The sequence below is a fragment of the Heloderma suspectum genome, chromosome 2 (genome assembly GCF_057233095.1).
Source record: "Heloderma suspectum isolate Gila_16-S chromosome 2, 16-S_ref, whole genome shotgun sequence".
Classification (NCBI taxonomy): domain Eukaryota; kingdom Metazoa; phylum Chordata; class Lepidosauria; order Squamata; family Helodermatidae; genus Heloderma; species Heloderma suspectum.
In genome coordinates, this window is record NC_139459.1 from 178,427,188 (window position 1) to 178,446,118 (window position 18,931).

Genomic DNA, 18,931 nt, shown 5'->3' on the forward strand with positions numbered 1-18,931 from the left:
ATTGCCTAAAGTGAAGACACTGTTGAATTAATGCGGTTTTACCGATGTTCATATTAACTCATCTGAATTCAAATTCATTCAGATTCAAAGTCGTTCCAGCTCCATTTGAATTGGAAGCTGCCCAAAGGAGGCACATTTGAATCTGAATGTTTGTTGAAGTGAACCGGTACCCAAATCTGAATCACAGATTTCGTTTCAGCTCCAGTGACAATTTGGCTATGCAGCAGTTGGTTTTACATGGTCCATGACACCCGGCTGCTATGCAGTGACAGAACATTGAGCTATGGTTAACAGCTTTGCTTATTCAAAACCAAACTCCAGAGTGTCAGATGAAAGACCATTTAGTTAAATACATAGCAGTCTTGCATCCCCAAAATGTGGGATGGGCAACAGTCAATTAAGTACTTTAAAACTATCCAGCTAATATACAATGTAAAAAACACCCAGCTCAGTTGAGTTCAAGCTTTCCCACGGACTTGTCTATCAAGGGGCCCTGCCTTCTAAAGCCGCCTTCCCCAGCCTGGTTCCTTCCAGATGTGTTGAAGTTAGGGATCTTGGAGAAAGCCGCAATGGAACTATGAGTCCACCTTGAGTGGACTGGTTTTTCCCCTGCTGGAGGGATTCCACAGACTTGCAGACCGGTCTCTTAACTTTCCTGAATTTTGCACAAATTTCGTCATAGAAAAATACACAATTTTTTTTAAAAAAAATAGCTGAAAATGTGCATTTCCCCCATAGGCTAAAGTATGCAAATGCGCATTTTAGAGGAGTTTGCACATTTTCCCATGTGTGAATTTGCACAGGTTCAGAAAAAAAAATCTGATTCTGTCAATCGGTGGATGATGGAATGAAAGGCACCTGACAATCCGTGAAACACAGACAGAATAGATTGCACACAATCTTTACATTCCTAGTTGAAGTACAACCCCCATCTTCCCCAGCCAGTGGATGCAGCCCAACACATCTGGAGGGCAAAAAGGGTTAGTGGTAAAAAATCACCTTTCAAGGAAGGACTGTACATTAAGTGGCCTGAAGTAAGCTACAGCCATCTTTGTGTGCACTATGGGTATAATACTGAACTACCTTACCTGCACTATTCATGCTCTGCTTTTCTAACAATGGTTCATTAAAGGGAATAAAAAACAATATTAAAAAGAAATCAAATGAAGTGTTAAAAATACAGTGCAACATTAAAAACCAGAAGAACGCAGTAAACAAAAAGCCAATTAGAACATGCCTTCCATAAAAAAGAAGATGCTTTCAAACAGCAACTAAAAACAGGAAGGGAGGGAGCTTGGCAACCTCACTCGACCCCTGGGGAGAGAATTCCACAGCTGTGGTGCCACTGCTGAGAAGGTCTTGAAAGAGTTGTTGGAAGGATTGCAGCAAGACATTGTATTTGAAGCACTTCGAACACTCCAAATATCTATGTATTCAGAAAATGCATACCCCATTCTATCAGCTCAGCTCTTGTGTGGTTTTGCAATCAAAAGCTCTACCTAAAACCACACAATCCTATGTTTGTCAACTCAGAAGTAAGTCCCCCTGAGTTCAGTGGGGTTTGCTTCTAGATAAGTGAATACAACAGGGTGAAATGAGTGACTTCTTGCTCCATCCGACTAGCTTGTGTCCTAAACTTGAACAGGTGTATCTGAGATTCACCAGATCAAGAGAGAATAGGACAGCTTTAAGGACAGGCCACACTCAGTGATAGTAGAGGTTTGCAAATCTAAGTGTTTAGGGCTTCAAGAATAAATGTAGGGGTAGTAGTCCCTGAAACTTCTCTCAAGCCAGATAACATGAATATGGTATTAAAGAATAAATATTTATTGCTCCAACAGTCTAAGAGAATAACAAGTTTTAGCTAAGATGAGGCAGATCTGCTGGATAATGGCGAAAGCCAGGGAGTTTCAGAAAAACATCTATCTCTGTTTTATTGACTATTCTAAAGCCTTTGACTGTGTGGATCACAACAAATTGTGGCAAGTTCTTGGGGATACCAAGTCATCTTATCTGCATCCTGAGGAATCTGTATAAAGACCAAGTAGCAATGGTAAGAACAGACCACAGTACAACGGACTGGTTTAAGACTGGGAAAGGAGTACCGCAAGGTTCTATACTCTCACCCTACCTATTCAACCTGTACGCAGAACACATCATGCGATGTGCTGGGCTTGATGAAGCCAAGGCTGGAGTTAAAATCGCTGGAAGAAACATTAGCAATCTCAGATATGCAGATGATACCACTTTGATGGCTGAAAGCGAGAAGGATCTGAGGAACCTTATGATGAAGGTGAAAGAAGGAAGTGCAAAAGCTGGGTTGCAGTTAAACCTAAAAAAAACCAAGATTATGGCAACCAGCTGGATTGATAACTGGCAAATAGAGGGAGAAAACGTGGAGGCAGTGACAGACTTTGTCTTTCTAGGCACAAAGATTACTGCAGACGCTGACTGCAGCCAGGAAATCAGAAGATGTTTACTTCTTGGGAGGAGAGCAATGACAAACCTGGATAAAATAGTGAAGAGCAGAGACATCACACTGACAACAAAGGTCCGCATAGTTAAAGCAATGGTATTCCCCATAGTAACCTATGGCTGCGAGAGCTGGACCATAAGGAAGGCTGAGCGAAGGAAGATAGATGCTTTTGAACTGTGTTGCTGGAGGAAAATCCTGAGAGTGCCTTGGACTGCAAGAAGATCAAACCAGTCCATACACCAGGAAATAAAGCCAGACTGCTCACTTGAGGGAATGATATTAAAGGCAAAACTGAAGTCCTTTGGCCACGTAATGAGAAGACAGGATGCCCTGGAGAAGATGCTGATGCTAGGGAAAGTGGAAGGCAAAAGGAAGAGGGGCCGACCAAGGGCAAGATGGATGGATGATATTCTGGAGGGGACGGACTCAAACTTGGGGGAGCTGGGGGTGGCAACGGCCAACAGGAAGCTCTGGCGTGGGCTGGTCCATGAAGTCACAAAGAGTCAGAAGCAACTGACAGAATAAACAACAACAAAAGCTAGGCTCCTCTCAATCTAACAGTCAATATCAAAGTTTCATATTTACCTAATTGGAGGTGTGGTGGGTGAAGCCAGTCTAAGCACATATGGCAGGTTTCTTGTTCTCCCAGGATCTCTCTCCCAAACAATTCAAACCATCGTCTTTTATAACCCCCATGAAGTTGATGACCTCATCCTTAGTTTCAGACCTGGTCTTACCACCATTCCCATTGTTTTCAGTGTAACCAGGCCTGCCACTGACACCAATAAGACAAAGGTATTCCTGCTGAACTAAATAGCTTACTGCTTCCAGTACCTGCCTGATCGACTTGTGGCAGCCCTCTTTCAGTTCCAAGAATACATCCCATTACTCATTCTTATCTCATAATATACACATGGAACTAGTCACATCTACGAAATGCAATAAATTTGTATCAGTTCCACACAGTACAATGCATATTCTGCTACAAGGGGTCCCATACAGCCCTACATTCCTACCCCCTTCAAACAACCCCACCTTCTTAATAAAAAAAGAAAAAAGAAAAACATTAGGCCAGCAGGTTCTCCTTGCTGTTCCTGAACCTGCCACTGATCAGCTGGGTCAAGGGCCAAGCCTCCGGTTGTCTATAGTCACACAGCGAAGATGATCTCTTATTAAATAGCTTTTATTATGCAAGCCAAACCTTGATCAGCTGTGCTTCAGGTTACAAACCTAATTCACATTCAGCAACACTGAGCTACATTCCCTAGTCAGCTTTGCATAATGCTAAGCAGGGCACAAGAAGCTGATGAATCCACTAGGTTAGGAAGTTGCAATGAAAACTGGTGCCAGCTGACAGTACAAAACCTGAGTAACTTTTCCAGTCCTGCTTTCAGGGAGGGTCTTCGCCTTGAGTAGCCAACCTTTTGGAATGCCTCACATTTCAAAGTTGCTCCTCCCTGCTCACCCGAAGTCTGGTTCTGGGGTCCATCACTCCCAACTCCTCCCCCACCATAAGATCTTGCATTCCCATGGATGGAGAGCTCTCTGGCTGGCTTCAATCCAACTAATTAGCTGGCATCTGGAAAGACTCCTCTCTGCCAATGTCGACCGGCTCTATCTCCAGCAACCTTGGTAGCTCCACCAGCCCTTCCCCCTCTTCCTCATCTGAGTCTGAATCTGTTCCCAGGCTTTCTTGGAGTGCTTCCACAGAGATGTTGGGCCCAGTCCTTACAAGTGGGCAGGAAGACAGAAGCAAGGCAAAGGGGGAGAGGGTTAGGGTTAGAGGCTGGGAGTAGAGAGGGACCAGAGGCTGGGAGTACAGCGATACAAAGATAAAAGGATTAGTGGGAGAGAAAGAGCAAGGCTAGGGGCTAGGATGGGGGGAGAAGGAAGGCAAGAAATGGGAAAGGGAGAGAAGTAGCAAAGCAACAGGCTGGGGCAGAGAAATCGTAAGTCTGGGAGTGGAGAGAGAGCAAGAGTGTGCAAAGGGGAAAGGTCTGTGTGGATCGAAGAAGGTTGGGCAGGCCAGGAAGCAACCCTTTCCATTTCCCCCTCCCACCCAGCCTCTAGCCTTGCTATTTCCCTCCCTCCATCAAACATCCCTTGACTCCCCCATGGCAGCCATTATGTGACTAGACACATCCACCCTGGGACCCATGTTGTGGTGTGCCCACAGCAGTTTCTCAAATTCCCAAATGTGTCCATGGGTCCAAAAAGGTTGGGGAGCCCCGGAATACAGGCTTGCAGCCCATGTTTTACTCATTAGTCACCTAGTCCTAAAACTCTGATCACTGGGGCACATTTCCTACATTTAAAATTGGAGGCACATTACACAGACACACTTTACTTTTCATAGTGTGTAAGCAATGGAGGCTGGTGGCTTCAATTTTAGTGGGGCTGTGGGTCCACTGAAAGGTGGGAGATTCCAGGCAGACAAAAGGAAGTGCTTCTTCCAACAGCATGTAAAAACAAATATGGAATTCACTACCACAAGATGTCTTCATGGCCACCAACTTGGATGACGTTAAAGGGGACTAGACAAATTCATGGAGGAAAAGGCAATCAATGGCTACTAGTCATGATGGCAGAATATTCCCTCCAAAATCAGAGGTTATAGGCCTCTGAATACTAGTTGCTGGGGACACATGAGTGGAAGGTGCTATTGCCCTCATGTCTTGCTTCAGGGCTTCCCATTAGGGCATCTGGTGGGCCAGTGTGTGGGAACAGAACACTAGACTGGATAGTCCTATGGTTTGATGAAGCACAGCTCTTTAAGGCCAAGGTAATAAACCACCTATATAGGTAGCAAGTGGCCTCCTTTTATTTGCATTCCCCCCCCCCCCGATGGCACAGACTAGAATGCTCCAGCATTCAGTATGTGAACCGAGCTAAGGCTACATTTTTAGTATGACTGAACAAATATGGATGCATCTGTCAGGATTGATTCTGAGCATATGGAGATAGTTAGCCATTCAGATTCAGAAGGGGAACAGCCAGAACTTCCCGAGCGAGTTCAGATATGGAAAGGCATACTTCTCAGGATGCTAACACCCAGATGGCTGGGCCTGAAGCCCCCCCTCCTCTGTGAGAACCCAGGAGGAGGAGGAGGAAGAGAGCGCGGGGCATGACCTGAGAGATGCTAGACTGCAGCAAAGACCTAAGAGGGAAAAGTTAGAGGCAGAGCTCAGACAGTTGAGCCGGTTGGTGATGCATGAGGGTTGACGTAGGGGGGCGTCACTGGAAGGGTGGGGCATCCCTCCCTAAATTATTTTAGCCAGCAAGTTCTTGTTTCAAACTGCTGGCAACGCCCCATTTGGATCCCCTGTTGTCATTCCTTCGTAGCCTGAGAGTCTTCGAAGATTTGCATCTGTAATGAAGCTGTTGATAGGGAATTAAAGGTGTGTGAGTGAAGCCTCTCTTCTTGTGTGTGTGCATAAGGAAGGAGGGGGCCAAGGGAATGTGACAGCATCCAAATTGGAGTGGATAACAGAACCACTTTAGTTTCTTCTGTTCCTGGATCAAGCTCTTCTTTGCAGTATTCAGGATCGCCATCTATTATTCCAATATAACTTAGAATCCAAAAACATTATTCACTGGCAGAGGCCATACTGAAGCCACGCAGCAAGTTTTGCATTCAATACACACTTTGGATTTCATCATACAATTTTTTCTTCCCCCTTTCAAATATTGAAAGGCTCATTTAGATTTGTAATATTTGATCTCAAGAAATGGAACCTGGCTTCCAAAAAAGAAGGCTTTGATATTCGTCTCACAAAAAGCTGACATTAAATTGTCATGCTTTTTTTTTTTTAGAAATTCACTTCTAAGGCTATGATCTTCAGCACACTTGCTTAGGATTCAGTTCCATCAAAATCAAAAGGGACTCATCTGAACAAAGCTTTTTGGGGGATGGATGCCTGTGGCCAGGCCTGTAGAGCCATCTTCCAAACAAGCAGCTATACATGCCTCTTGCTTAAGTGGATTTTGACACTATAAGCTAACGGTTGATGTTTTGTTATTAACCATTTTAGTTTTTTTTTAATTTTCCAATTCCATACAAACAGTAAACCCTTCCCCCACCCTCATTCCCTCCCATTAAGGCTTTCCCTTCCCTTCTTCATATCATCCTGTACTTAAAGAGTAAAAGTCTAAGTAAAATCACTAAGCAAAAATTGGATAAATTAATAGTTACATAGAAAAATCTATTTTAAAAATGATGCTTAAAATACATATGTTTGCATTTCAGCAAAAAATCTCTCATAGAATCATAGGGTTAGAAGGGGTCTACAAGACCATCAAGTCCACCCCCTGCTTAATGCAGGAAGCCTGATTCCCAGGTGGTCTCCCATCCAAATACTAACCAAGGCTGATCCTGCTTAGCTTCCAAGATCAGACAAGATCAGGTGCATCCAGCCCAACACTTTGATACTCCAGTGTATCAATTGACCTGTTTCTTTCTTGGAACACTAATTGTTAATTTATTGCCATAAAAATGTTATCAAGACCTTGAATTCTCTTTAGGCCATCTATCCTTCCAACATCTTTTTCAAAGAGAGAGAGAAAGGAGACCATCACAACCCACTATCTCAAGCCATGAGTGCCTCTTAAATCAAACCTGGACCTGAGAGAAGTTACTGCGGCACAAGACAAGAAGATTAATTTCAAGCAGCAAAATATAATCAAAAGGTAGCTTTTGGTGGTCAGTCTGATCAAAATAACAAACTTGATTAAGCCTAATCAGTTGATTACTTAAGAGCCAGATGATTACATTTACATATTGACAAAACTTCAAAACAGAGGTCTTTTTTGATTGCACTGAAATAAATGACAGGTTTCAACCTGGCTACCTCCAAGGAAACAAACCGCGACACTGCAATTCAGAAGCAAAATGCTTCTGCATACATGGAGATCATGTGCTGTGTGTTTTGTTTTTAAAGCAACCAAACCATCATGCCTTATGCAGCTTCAGTTCTCCAAAGGGAAGCTTCATGCATATCAAGCCAGTTTGTCTCAAGGAGCTGTCCACATTACAGCATGCTGAACCCCTAAGCGCGCACTAAAGGCAGCTAACAGAAAAGGAAGAGGAACAATCCCTTAGAACAAGGGCTGGCAACCTTGTCCTTCCAGATGTTTTTCAATTGAACTACAACTCCCATAAGCCCCAGCCAGCATGGCCAATGGTCAAGGATTATGGGGGCTGTAGTCCAAAACATCTGGAAGGCACCAGGTTGCCTACCCCTGTTTTAGAAAATCAAGTGCTTTAGTCAACAGGGGGCAGTAACTGTCATCCATTGAGTTGGAAGGGAAGTCAGAACTTAACTTTCTCATGCCACACACATGACAACCCAGTAACATTAAGGACTGAAATAGGATAGGGGCACACACACACATTATCACTACACAACATCATGATGGCTTGCATGCGTGAATAGGCGATTGCAGATCTGACAGAACTTTCCTATCTCCTCAGACCCAACTGAATAACGGTACACAGTCAGCTGCCAATCAAAAAGTGTAGACAGTGAGCAAGTGATAAAAAAGCAAGTGGTGAAGACAAAATGTGCAATCCAGTCCAATGTGCAATCCCATTCTACATTGATCCAGAATAGCTGCTATCCTCCTGGCGAGTAGCATCCTTTGACACAGAAGGAAATCAGAATTCCTATTTCTTCCCCATGTCCACACTGCTACAACCACTCTATCCCTAGCTGTCAATAACCAACCAATGGTTTGGGGGAAAGACTCGAAGATATTTGGAATCAATTCAAGAAAGCAAGACGATGACTTCAGTTTTTAAGAGGCTGTATGGTTCCCAAGACTACAGGAGAAGAACTCATACTTAAATGCTGCCCACCCCTTCCCCATGTAAACCTAGTATGTCTGGGAAAAGCCTAGGCTAGAATCATTCTCCATCCAAAAGAAGAGAGTTTCTGATGTAAAGGAGCATTAAAAACAAACCAAATGTATTCTGCGGTTAGTACAGGCCTAATGCATTTTTCTAGGGAGTGGTAGAGTCCCATGTGTTTTTCTAGATTTCTCAAGGAGCTCTTTGGAGAGTCTCCACAAGAAGAGAATCCCATTGGTGAGGGAAAACTAATTCTAATTGTGCCCACAGACAGCGATGCTTAGAAACTGTTCTGGATTGAAAGGAGGGGTTTCTATTTGCAACACTGAAAGCACCTTTTGAGTTGCTCATTATTTATGCATGTGTGCACCTGTGTCTGTGTGCGAGAACATTGTTAGTGTGCCATAAGATACTGAAGGAATCAAAAAAAAAAAAAAGTACACATTCCAGCTCATGTAGGCTTGACATCCACATCACACATGTGTGAAGTGCAAAGGACAATTTAAGCCATATGCATGAAAATGCCCTTAGGTCCTTGACTGGGGCGAGGACAGACATGCTGTGCTAAAGCAATAGGAACTGGAACTTTGAACTGAAGGATGTGACATTTTCCCCCTCTAGGGCCTCAGTCTTTCCACTGTAAAACAGCCATATTAGCCCCAGCTTAGTTCAAGTCAGGTGAATGTCATGAAAAAAAGAAACAAATGCACATGAGTATTTAAGTAGATAGATTTGCCGCAGCCTACAGAGGTGGATTTCTTTGAACATTGTTGGTGCCAGGCAGGGCTCCCAACTGCTGTAGAAGCTTCTTGGCAAAAATGCCTATGCAAGTGTGTCGCAACTGGTGCTTTTGCTTTGCCAGATTTCCCACACTCAACAAAGGGCCATTTCCATTTCAGGGTTTGCCCATTTCACAGCAGCCACTGCTTTGCTTACCTTGCACTCCAGCCCTCTCTTTTTTTAATACCCAGTATTTTCAATATAAAGGAGCTTCCTTCTCTCAGCCCTACGTTCCAGGATGGGTGGAAGACTAGAACATTGGTCCTCTTAAATCCTACCCACCCCTTCCATAGAAGTGAGCAGAATTTGTGGGGCACACATACTTACATCTTTCTTAGATTATAAATTTGCCCTTAATTAACTGAATATTTTACACCTCAATTTGGGGGGATTAAATATTGATCATGTTGAATTGCATACATAGCTTTTCATTTAATTTTTTTAAAATCTGCACATAATTTAGCTTAAGACTATAATAACTACATTGTGGGAGTAGTAACAATTTACACACACACACACACACACACACACACAGAATGAGAGGCAAGTCCTTCCCATGCCTGTGTTTATAAACTAGCCTCACCTGCCATTAAGTTACAGCCATTACAGAGACTTCAGCAAAAGTCCAGCTACAGTGTAACAATTCCATAAAATAATTATCAGCCAAGCTACAACATGATATGGAGTAGCTCCAACCTGAATCAGCCCTTTGATCCCTAAATTGCTCCAGAGACACCCACCCAATCCCAAACAACACAAACCTGTTACTCCAGTCCTGTGCTCCCTTTATATAGACAGTGTGGGGGAGCCCTTTGGATGCTTATACACAAACAGTGTGTGTGTTTAAAAGATCACCTGCAATATGCCAATCTGGTGACTTCAAAACAGGCAGCTCAAATATATCATCCATCATCAGGGACCTGGGGTCCTTCTAAAGCTTTAATTGCCTGGAATTTTCCAAGCCCTGGGCTTGATTTTGCATTGCTTTTTTTTTCTCTACCACTGAATATCCAGTGGTATAGAAACCAATATCCAAAGTTGTCACTGCTTTGTATCCAATGTTAGTTTACCTTAAGTTCCTGTAATTTCAGTGGGTCTACTCTAAGTAGGACTGACATTGGATACAACCCTCTGCCCGTATCCCATTTGCATGTCAGTTTAGGAGACAAATCCACATGTAAATCGGACTTAGACAGATGTAGGATAATTCCAGGCAACTCAAAGCTTGATATCACCACATCAGGCATTTGCTACTCGCTCTTTGAAGCTGGCTCCTATTCTTTCACCTCCCACCCCACAGAGGTGAGCCTAAAAATGGTTGAGTAGATTAGGGAACAGAATGACTGTACCATCTGAGCTGCAGGGACATATTCCACTGCATGCAAAAATTTAATATCAGGGATCAATATTTTCTGCACACACATACGCTAATTCCAATGCACCCTGCAGAAGCCACAACCTGCTGGCACTTCAGAAACAGCCCTGTCCCCACCACCACCTATACAGAGACACACACAAAGAGAGCAGGTATTTCTCCTTTAAGAACTGGAAAAAGTTTTCTGTTCGCAAAGAAATCTACTCGGATAAGCATGAAAGGGATGGGAAGGAATAGGAGGGGGCTGAAGAGAGTTGTTCCTTCTTTCTCCGCATTTAATGTAAATACGGTAATCAAGCCAAATTAACCCCGGCGTGGCTGTGAGGAAGCACCAACTCTTTAGGGACCAGGATCGGATTCTGGCAGCAACCTGCTGGAAGACTCTGGAGATGCCAGCCCGAAGGTCCCCGGGCTTGCAAGCGGCACCCGAAACCCTACTCCGGTGCTTAAAGCGAGGCGAGAGACTCTTCAGCGTAAGTAGCCTGGGAAAAACAGAGCGAGAGACCCAGCGCGGCCGCTGCTCTGCCTGCCTTAGCCCCAATCTGCCTAGCGGGAGATCATCTTCCTTTCCATTCAAGGCGTGCGGGGGGGGGGGGCACAGGGAAGATCATCTAGCCAACAATCGGGAAGGTGGGGGCGGTTACTTTGCCACTCCACTCCCCAAGGCCGGCAGAAGACGCGGGAGTTCTGGGACCCTCCAGATGTCTTGGACTACAACTCCTATCAGCTCCAGCCAGCATGGCCAATGAGAGTTGTAGTCCAACACATCTGGAGGACACCAGATTGGGGAAACCTGGTCTAGGGGAGAAGGGGGGAGAGAGAGAGAGAGAGAGAGAGAGCGACCCTCGAAGAAAAGCCATGCTTGGGCTGAGGGGAACGGGAAGGGGGGAAGAGAAGCAGTTCAAATTCGGGGGGGGGGGGAGGAGAGACTAAAGTGGTCCGAGGTATAGAGAAGGCATGCAAGCCACCCACTCAAAAGTTGTATAGACAGGCAATTTCAAGGGGTGCGTTCCACTTTAGGCATGCGGCGTCTCCAAGATGAAAAGCATTAATAATCCAAGCCCTCGAGTCGCAACCCACCCTTACCCCGAACGTAGGCTTCCCGCGCTGCACAAACACACACACACAAAACGGGGGCCGCGGAGGGGTGTTCCTGAATCTTGGTCCGACCGGAGACGGGCTTCAGATCATGCTACCCTTACCACTGGGTTGGGCAGGCCACCCCGTAACAGGCGAGGATCTGCAGAAAGGAACGTGAGAGAGACTATGGAAGGAGAGGCAAGGCGAGGATGTGATTCCACATCGACCGCCCCGCCCGCCCCAAGACAGCTGGAAAATAAGTTGTCTCTCCGGCGTTTCTTCATCTCCCCCACCACCAAGCCCCGGCCAGGCGTCGGCACCAGGGAAACAGGGACGGCAGGGATCAAGAAGTAGACGCCCGACGTGAGCTGTGAAATCGGGACCGAGCCACCTTTAAACCTCTCCCACCGTCCACACACACAGACATACCGCGGTGTAACCTCACACATAAGGAAACAGACGGGCAAGCGCGAGCCCCACAAGTGTAGCAGATTCCAGACCCGTCGGAAGGGGAGAAATTCGGGGGAGTCCTCGCGGAAGACCCCATCGGACGGGGCGGGGGGAGGGGGGAGAGAGACCTCAGCATGGCAGCGTCCTTTTTGCGCAGCTGGGAGATGGAAACCGAGCAACTGCGGAGGAGCGGGAAGGGACACAGACCCCTCCCTTCCCCAGCTCAAGCCCCCCGGCCATCCCTCTAAGTTCGCGGAGGGAGGTCCGCCGCCCAGATAAGCGGCCGCGGGGCAGCCCAGATCCCCTTCGCAGGAGAAGGACTCACGCTTCTCTCGGAGGTGCCGGCCTGGGAGATGGTGCCGTTGAGCCCCACGAGCGAAGGCAGCGTCTGGGACATCCAGTTGGTGACCATGGCCATAGTGCTGAGCACGGCGCCGATCTTCAGCAGCGGCACGGTCATGTCGCCCCCTGCCTCATGCCCCTCGCCCTCCGGCGAAGCCCGCGGCGCAGCCCTCCTCCCGGCTCATCTGCCTGTCAGGGAGGCGCTGCTCCCCGGCCGGCCGCGCGTCTCTCGGCCGCTGCTGCGAAGCTCAGGAAGCGCCCGCCGCGTGCGCCCCGCCTTATAAACGCCCCGGCCGCTCTGACGTCACGCTCCCGCCAGCCGAGGCCGGCTCAGGGCGGGGGGGGGGCGAGGAGGAGGAGAGCCCGGCTCCGATTAAAGGGGGGGGGCGTGATTCGAATGCGGGGGCAGCCGGCTACAGGGCTGCAATCAGGCTACAGACAGCTTCTGGGCAAACACAGAACAGAGCTGCCTTTCTGCGCGCCCTTAATTCGGGATAAACCTACATCGATTTCATCGAGGTTTATTGCCCAGTAAACAGTAGATAAATAGGCACCGCCTCGGCGGGGAAGGTAACAGCGTTCCGTGCGCCTCGGTGTTCAGTCACGCCGGCCACATGGCCACGGAAGCGTCTTGGGACAGCGCTGGCTCTTCGGCTTAGAAACGGGGATGAGCGCCGCACCCTAGAGTCGGGCACGGCTGGCTGGGGACACCTTTACCTTTACCTTTAAACAACGTATAGGATCGGGCTGCATGAAGAAGTCACAGGCGACGCAGCTCTCCGTGATGATGATGAATTGGATACTTGCTCTCACCGCCTAAATGTCCTGCACCACACACAGATTGATATTGTTTCCTTCATTTCTTACAGCACATAACTGGGCAGTGTTTTTCCACTGCTCTGCCTGCAGACGCCCCCTGATTCCCACCCCGCCGCCGCCCCCTGCCAACCGATCAAGCTTCTCTCAGGTTGGGGAACAGGATTAGCCCCGCGTCTTCTTCCAGTATTGACAGAGTATTGCCCAAATAACCTTTCCAACACCGTGTCAACAGATGCGCCAGCGCCAGCTCCGCAGGCACTACTGCTTCCATCCCCAAATCCCTGCTTCTCCCTGCTTCGCTATTTGTATCCTGAGATCTCCCTGATTCATTTCTTTGTTTTTTGTCAATAGAATATCCCCCCTGGAGTACATGCCTAGCCTGACCCTGTGCCTGCTTCAGTAAGTCCCACTGGGTCCAATGGGCTTCCCTCCTAGGTTAAGCATGCAAGGGTTCTGCAGCTCTGCAGCGCATTACTAGGGAGTACGGGAGAGACAGTGTGGTGTAGTGGTTAGAGTGTTGGACTGGGGCTTGGGAGTTCAGGGTTTAAATCTTCATGAAGTTCACTGGGTGACTTTGGTCCAATCACTGACTCTCAGCCTAACCTACCTCACAGGGTTGTTGTAAGGATAAAATGGAGAGAAGGAGGACCATCTTCATTGCCTTGGGCTCCTTGGGGGAAAGGCGGATATGAATGTAATAAATACAGAGACTTTAACCAGACATATTTCTTGTTAAGCGTGCCTAAGCTTGCAGCCTTAGGCCACAATCCTAAGCACACTTGCCTGGGATAAAACCTTGCATGCATCAGACTAGACTGCAGAGCTGCAAATCTTATGCTTGCTTAACCTGGGAATTATGCCCATTGAACACAATCAGGCTTATGTCTAAATAAACAACACACAGGATCTTGCTAAGTGATCCAACTGATAGGATCTTACTTCGATCCAACGCATTACTTGCGTACTTACATAGGATAGCAAGTAATATCCAACACATAGGATTTTACTTACTTGGAAGTAAGTCCCATTGGATTCAGTGCATAGGGCTGGGCTGCAATACTAAGCCAATTATGCAACCGGTTGAATGTGCCTGCATATCGTGGGTATGCACGTGAATGTGTCTATGCACACTGGACACAGTGGGGCTGGTTTCTGAATATCGCTTGGCAGCTGCATGAATTCTAAGTAGGGATGTTGGAGAATTTCTCCACGAATCTCCGGGAGGCCGAATGCCAATGCATTTGGCCCTCCGAAACTGGTGGAGAAATGGTCTGTCGTCCCCCCCCCCCAGAATGGGACCTACCTTTGTCGAATGTCCCTGGTGCTGGCAGCTCCCGGTGGCGGTGCGGCAGCGGCGGCCGGTCTTCTGACCGGCTGCCACCGCCGCCATTTCCAAGTAAAAACAACAACAACAACAAACGTGATATCATGGCTAGATTTTCAAAAAACACTGTGATAGGCTATGTAAATCCTTACGTAGCCTATCACAGCTGACTTTGGGGGGGGAAATAAAGCGTGTACGCAAATGGCGGCGCCCATGGGCACCGCCATTTGCGTTCCTTCTTTGGGCACGTGTAGTCTACGTAAACATTTACGTAGACTATGGCGAAAATAAGGGCAACGCAAATAGCATACTTAAAAAAAAAAAAGCGTACACAAATGGCGGCGCCCATGGGCACCGCCATTTGCATTCCTTATTTGGGCACGTGTAGTCTACGTAAACATTTACGTAGACTACGGCGAAAATAAGGGCAATGAAAATAGCATACTGTAAAAAAAAAACGTACGCAAATGGCGGCACCTATGGGCACCGCCATTTGCGTTCCTTATTTGGGCACATGTAGTCTACGTAAACATTTACGTAGACTACGGCGAAAATAAGGGCAACGCAAATAGCATTGTCCTTATTTTTGCCGTAGTCTCCGTAAATGTTCACGTAGACTACACGTGCCCAAATAAGGAACGCAAATGGCGGCGCCCATAGGCGCCGCCATTTGCGTACGCTTCCCCCCCCCCAAAGTCAGCCGTGATAGGCTATGTAAGGATTTACGTAGCCTATCACAGCTGACTGCAGGGACGCAAACGGCGGCGGCTACAGCCGCCGCCATTTGCATCCCGGCAGGAGACAAGATTCGCGGCCAGAGGGACAGGGCGCCTCCCCCCCGGCCAGAATTTTGGGGGAAGGGACGGAGTGCCTCCCCCCCACCACGAAGCAAGCTGCGGGACCAGGTAAGGGACTTTCGTCCAGCCCTAATTCTAAGTGACAGGTCAACGTGCCCGGCCCTGCTCCTCCACATTTGCAGATCAGAATGCTGGGAAACAGTAGTGGTAGTAGTAGCAACAGTTTAAAACCTACTAAAGAATGGACTGGCTCAAAGGAGAACAGGCTATGGTATAGGGCAGGGATGGGGAATATGTGGCCCTCCAGATGGTGTTGGACTGCAACTCCTATCATCCTGCACTATTGGCTATGCTGATGGGAATTGCAGGCCAACAACATCTGTAGGACCACATGTCCCCACCACTGGTATATAGAGCAGATGGCAGAAATCCAGGGTGTTGGGATAGGTACATCTTCTCTCTCGTGCGCGCACTCTCTCTCGCTCTACTTTAGCCAGATTTGGGTCAGGGGCAGCTCTTACTCCAGGGAAAAGAGCCTAGATCAGTCTTTCCCAGCCAGGCACCCCCCAGGTGTTTGGACCACGACTCCCATTATCCCCAACCAGCACACCAATGGTTGGGCATGGTGGGAATTGTAGTTCAAAACATTTTGTGGGCACCAGGGTGGGGAAGCTTGGCTTAGATCCATCACTGCTTCCTAAATTATCACCATCTGAGTTCTCTCCATGATTCAGTTTATGTGGCATGCTCAGATGCAGCACTCCCCCAGTGTCTCGAAGGCCCCTGAGCCAGCCAGCTATGAATCCAAGCCATTGCCCCTCCTAGAATGGAAAATGAACTTGTGAGCACAGACTGGAGCCAAATCCCATTGAGCCCCATCATGGTATCTTTTTAAGGCAAACAGTTTATCATCTTTCTTTCTTGCCAGGCAATCCAGCCAAAGTTAAGCATTTTGAGGCACTTTGATTTCAGTGGGACAGGTAAACTTGTGCTCATGACTGTAATCCTGTGCACACTTTTTCAGAAGTAACATTGTGAGTGGGGCTTACTTCCAAGTAAACCTGCATAGAGGTATACATCTTACAAAAGTTAACAGGTCTTTATTTGGGCTGAATCATACTTTCCATCTTACATTCTTAGAATGCAACCTTTTACATTGTTATCGTTGTTAAAAGAAAGAAATGTAACTCTGTCTATATGCGGGGATGATTAGGAGCATCCTTTGACGCCGATGTGGTGTTTTAGCACTAAACTAGGTGTAGAAAGTAATTTGTAAGCAAGGACTGTTGAGCAAGATATATTCACATTGATTGTGCTTCCTGTAGTATGATTTCCCCTATTTGCTGCATGGACTATCTAAGGATGGACAAATCTGTCAAGTTTGATTTTGCTTAGTTCCTCGTTTTCCAACAATGACTTTGTTCCATCACATTTCTGCATTAGTTTGCATTTTTTAAAATTTAAAAACCTGCAGAAAAATTATGTATATTTTGTGCACATTTCGCAAAATGTACACATCCCTGTACACTTTCCAAATATACACATTTTTGCACACATTTCCTAAAATATACACAATTTGCAAGTGATTTTCCCTAATATAATGTGTCTTTTCTATGTACTTCCCTTAATATACACATTTTGTACACACTTTTCCCTATTATGTGCATTTTTGTCTGCAGTTTTCCCTGTCACATGCATTTTTTTTTTAATTGTGAACTGTATCACAACATTTGGAAAAGTGCAAATATTGCCATATCAGTGCATTCCAATTTCCCCATAGGTTTGGGAGGTGTAGGTTTGCATTAAAATGTGAACCCAACAAATTTCTCACCAATTTCTAGGTCCAGCAAGTATCTGTGTAGAGATTGGGTGCATTAACACAATCTTTCTGCAGATTTGAAGTAGAAATAGCTAGTGTTGTGCTGAAAATTTATCCCACATTTTTTTGACCATTCTCACTCAATTTGATAGAAGAGAAATTGCTTTCGAAAAGAAATTCAGTGGTGAATGAATTTCAGAGGAATTCTCCTGGGCTGGGGTTGGGTTTCTTAGGCTCACCTTACTTAGGAGGTGGCCAAGGAGTGAGCGCAAGTGTCCTGCTTTTCATTGTACAGTCATCGCTCTGGCAGCCTGCAGCCTCCTCAGCTTCCCATGCTTCAACTGAAGCCCAGTTTAAGGCACATGAGGTAATTCCTCCTCCTAGGGCTTTTTTGGATCAGGACATGCAGAAGCTCAAAACCACAACAAAAATAAACTATAAAACATCCTGAATGAGCCAGAACAATGGAAGCCTCTTTCATGGGGGGAGAAAACGTTGGAGGACAGATTTTGGCAGAGCACTAACTCCACCTCGTCCCTGGAGCTGGACACAGCACTGCCCCCACCTGCATTGCCGTGGATGCAAATTGGGGCCAGCCTGCCAAGACAGTTGATGCCGTTGCAGCATGAAGACCCCCAAAACCATTAGCAAAAAAGAGAAAAAAGCAGTGCTACAAGCCCTTCCAAGAGGGAACCCTAGCTGGGAGAAACTGTCGAGAATTCCTCCTCCCCCTGGAGAAATTCAGTGAAATTGTCCCCAAATTTCTTTGCCCATAAGTAAGCTGGAGAATTTCAAGAGGCCATTTGTGCACAGCTCTAGAAATAGCCCACTTCTGTGTTCTCAAGAGGCTATTAGATTTTGCAGACAAGGGTCCGGAGACCATATTTTGCCAGCTGAAGCAAAGTTTTCATGGATCGTCAAGGTCTGTAGTAGAAATGGGGCCATCTAGTGGAAATGACTGCATCGTTATGGTTCATATGTGCCATTTGGGCATTGCCATGGCATTAGATACTGTCAAGTCCAAGGACCTGTCAAGTCCAAGGACAAGGTAATCAAGGATGCAACATTAAAACATCTCTCTCTCTCTCTCTCTCTCTCTCTCTCTCTCTCTCTCACTCACACCATTTTGCTCCCCTTTCCTTACAAGCATCCATGGCTCATCATCATCATCATCATCATCATCACCATCATCACAACAAATTCATTCAAGTGCAGTTGGGTCAGATAAAACTGCTTCATGAGGCAGATCCGGCCTGCCAGTCTGCCATCTCTGCCTTAGAGTTTATTTCTATCCAATCCATCTTCCCAGGAGCTCAGGGTGGTATACATGTCAGATCAGTGGTGCCATCTGGGCAGATCTGGGGGCAGACAACCACTGCCCCACTCAACTCAACAGAATAAGTAGGAGGGCCCCCAAACATCACAGGGCTGGCTTCCCATATCTGGAAGTAAGTGATGGTGGAGTTGGGGGGGGGCATCTAAATGGGGAGGGGAGCTCCGCAGGACCATTAAGTCTAGAAGAGCCTTCCCCAAGCAGGTGCCCTCCAGACGTGTTGGACTGCAACTCCCACGATTCCTGGCCATTGGCCATGCTGGCTGAAAATCATGGGAGTTCCCATCCAACACATCTGGAGGGCACCCGCTTGGGGAACATTGGACTAATCTAAGATTACCTACCTGCACTACTGTGCGAGCATTCCCATTTGGTCCTCACAAGCTAGTTTAGGCTAAGAGAGAGAGAGAGAGAGTGATTGGCCCAAGGTAATCAAATGGATTTTATGGCTGAATGAGGATCAAACCCAGGTCCTCCTCCCAAAGCCAAAC

The 18,931-nt window shown here is 46.8% G+C and overlaps 1 protein-coding gene across 1 annotated transcript in view; it reads right to left on the minus strand.

Moving 5' to 3' along the window:
* The window catches only part of OLFM2 (olfactomedin 2), a 183,133-nt gene extending 170,569 nt beyond the window's left edge, over positions 1-12,564 (minus strand). The window contains exon 1 of the mRNA XM_084832262.1: positions 12,332-12,564. Coding sequence (XP_084688388.1) covers positions 12,332-12,466 — 135 coding nt within the window. The 5' untranslated portion in view covers positions 12,467-12,564. The remainder of the gene's footprint in view (positions 1-12,331) is intronic.
* Positions 12,565-18,931: the final 6,367 nt, after the last annotated feature.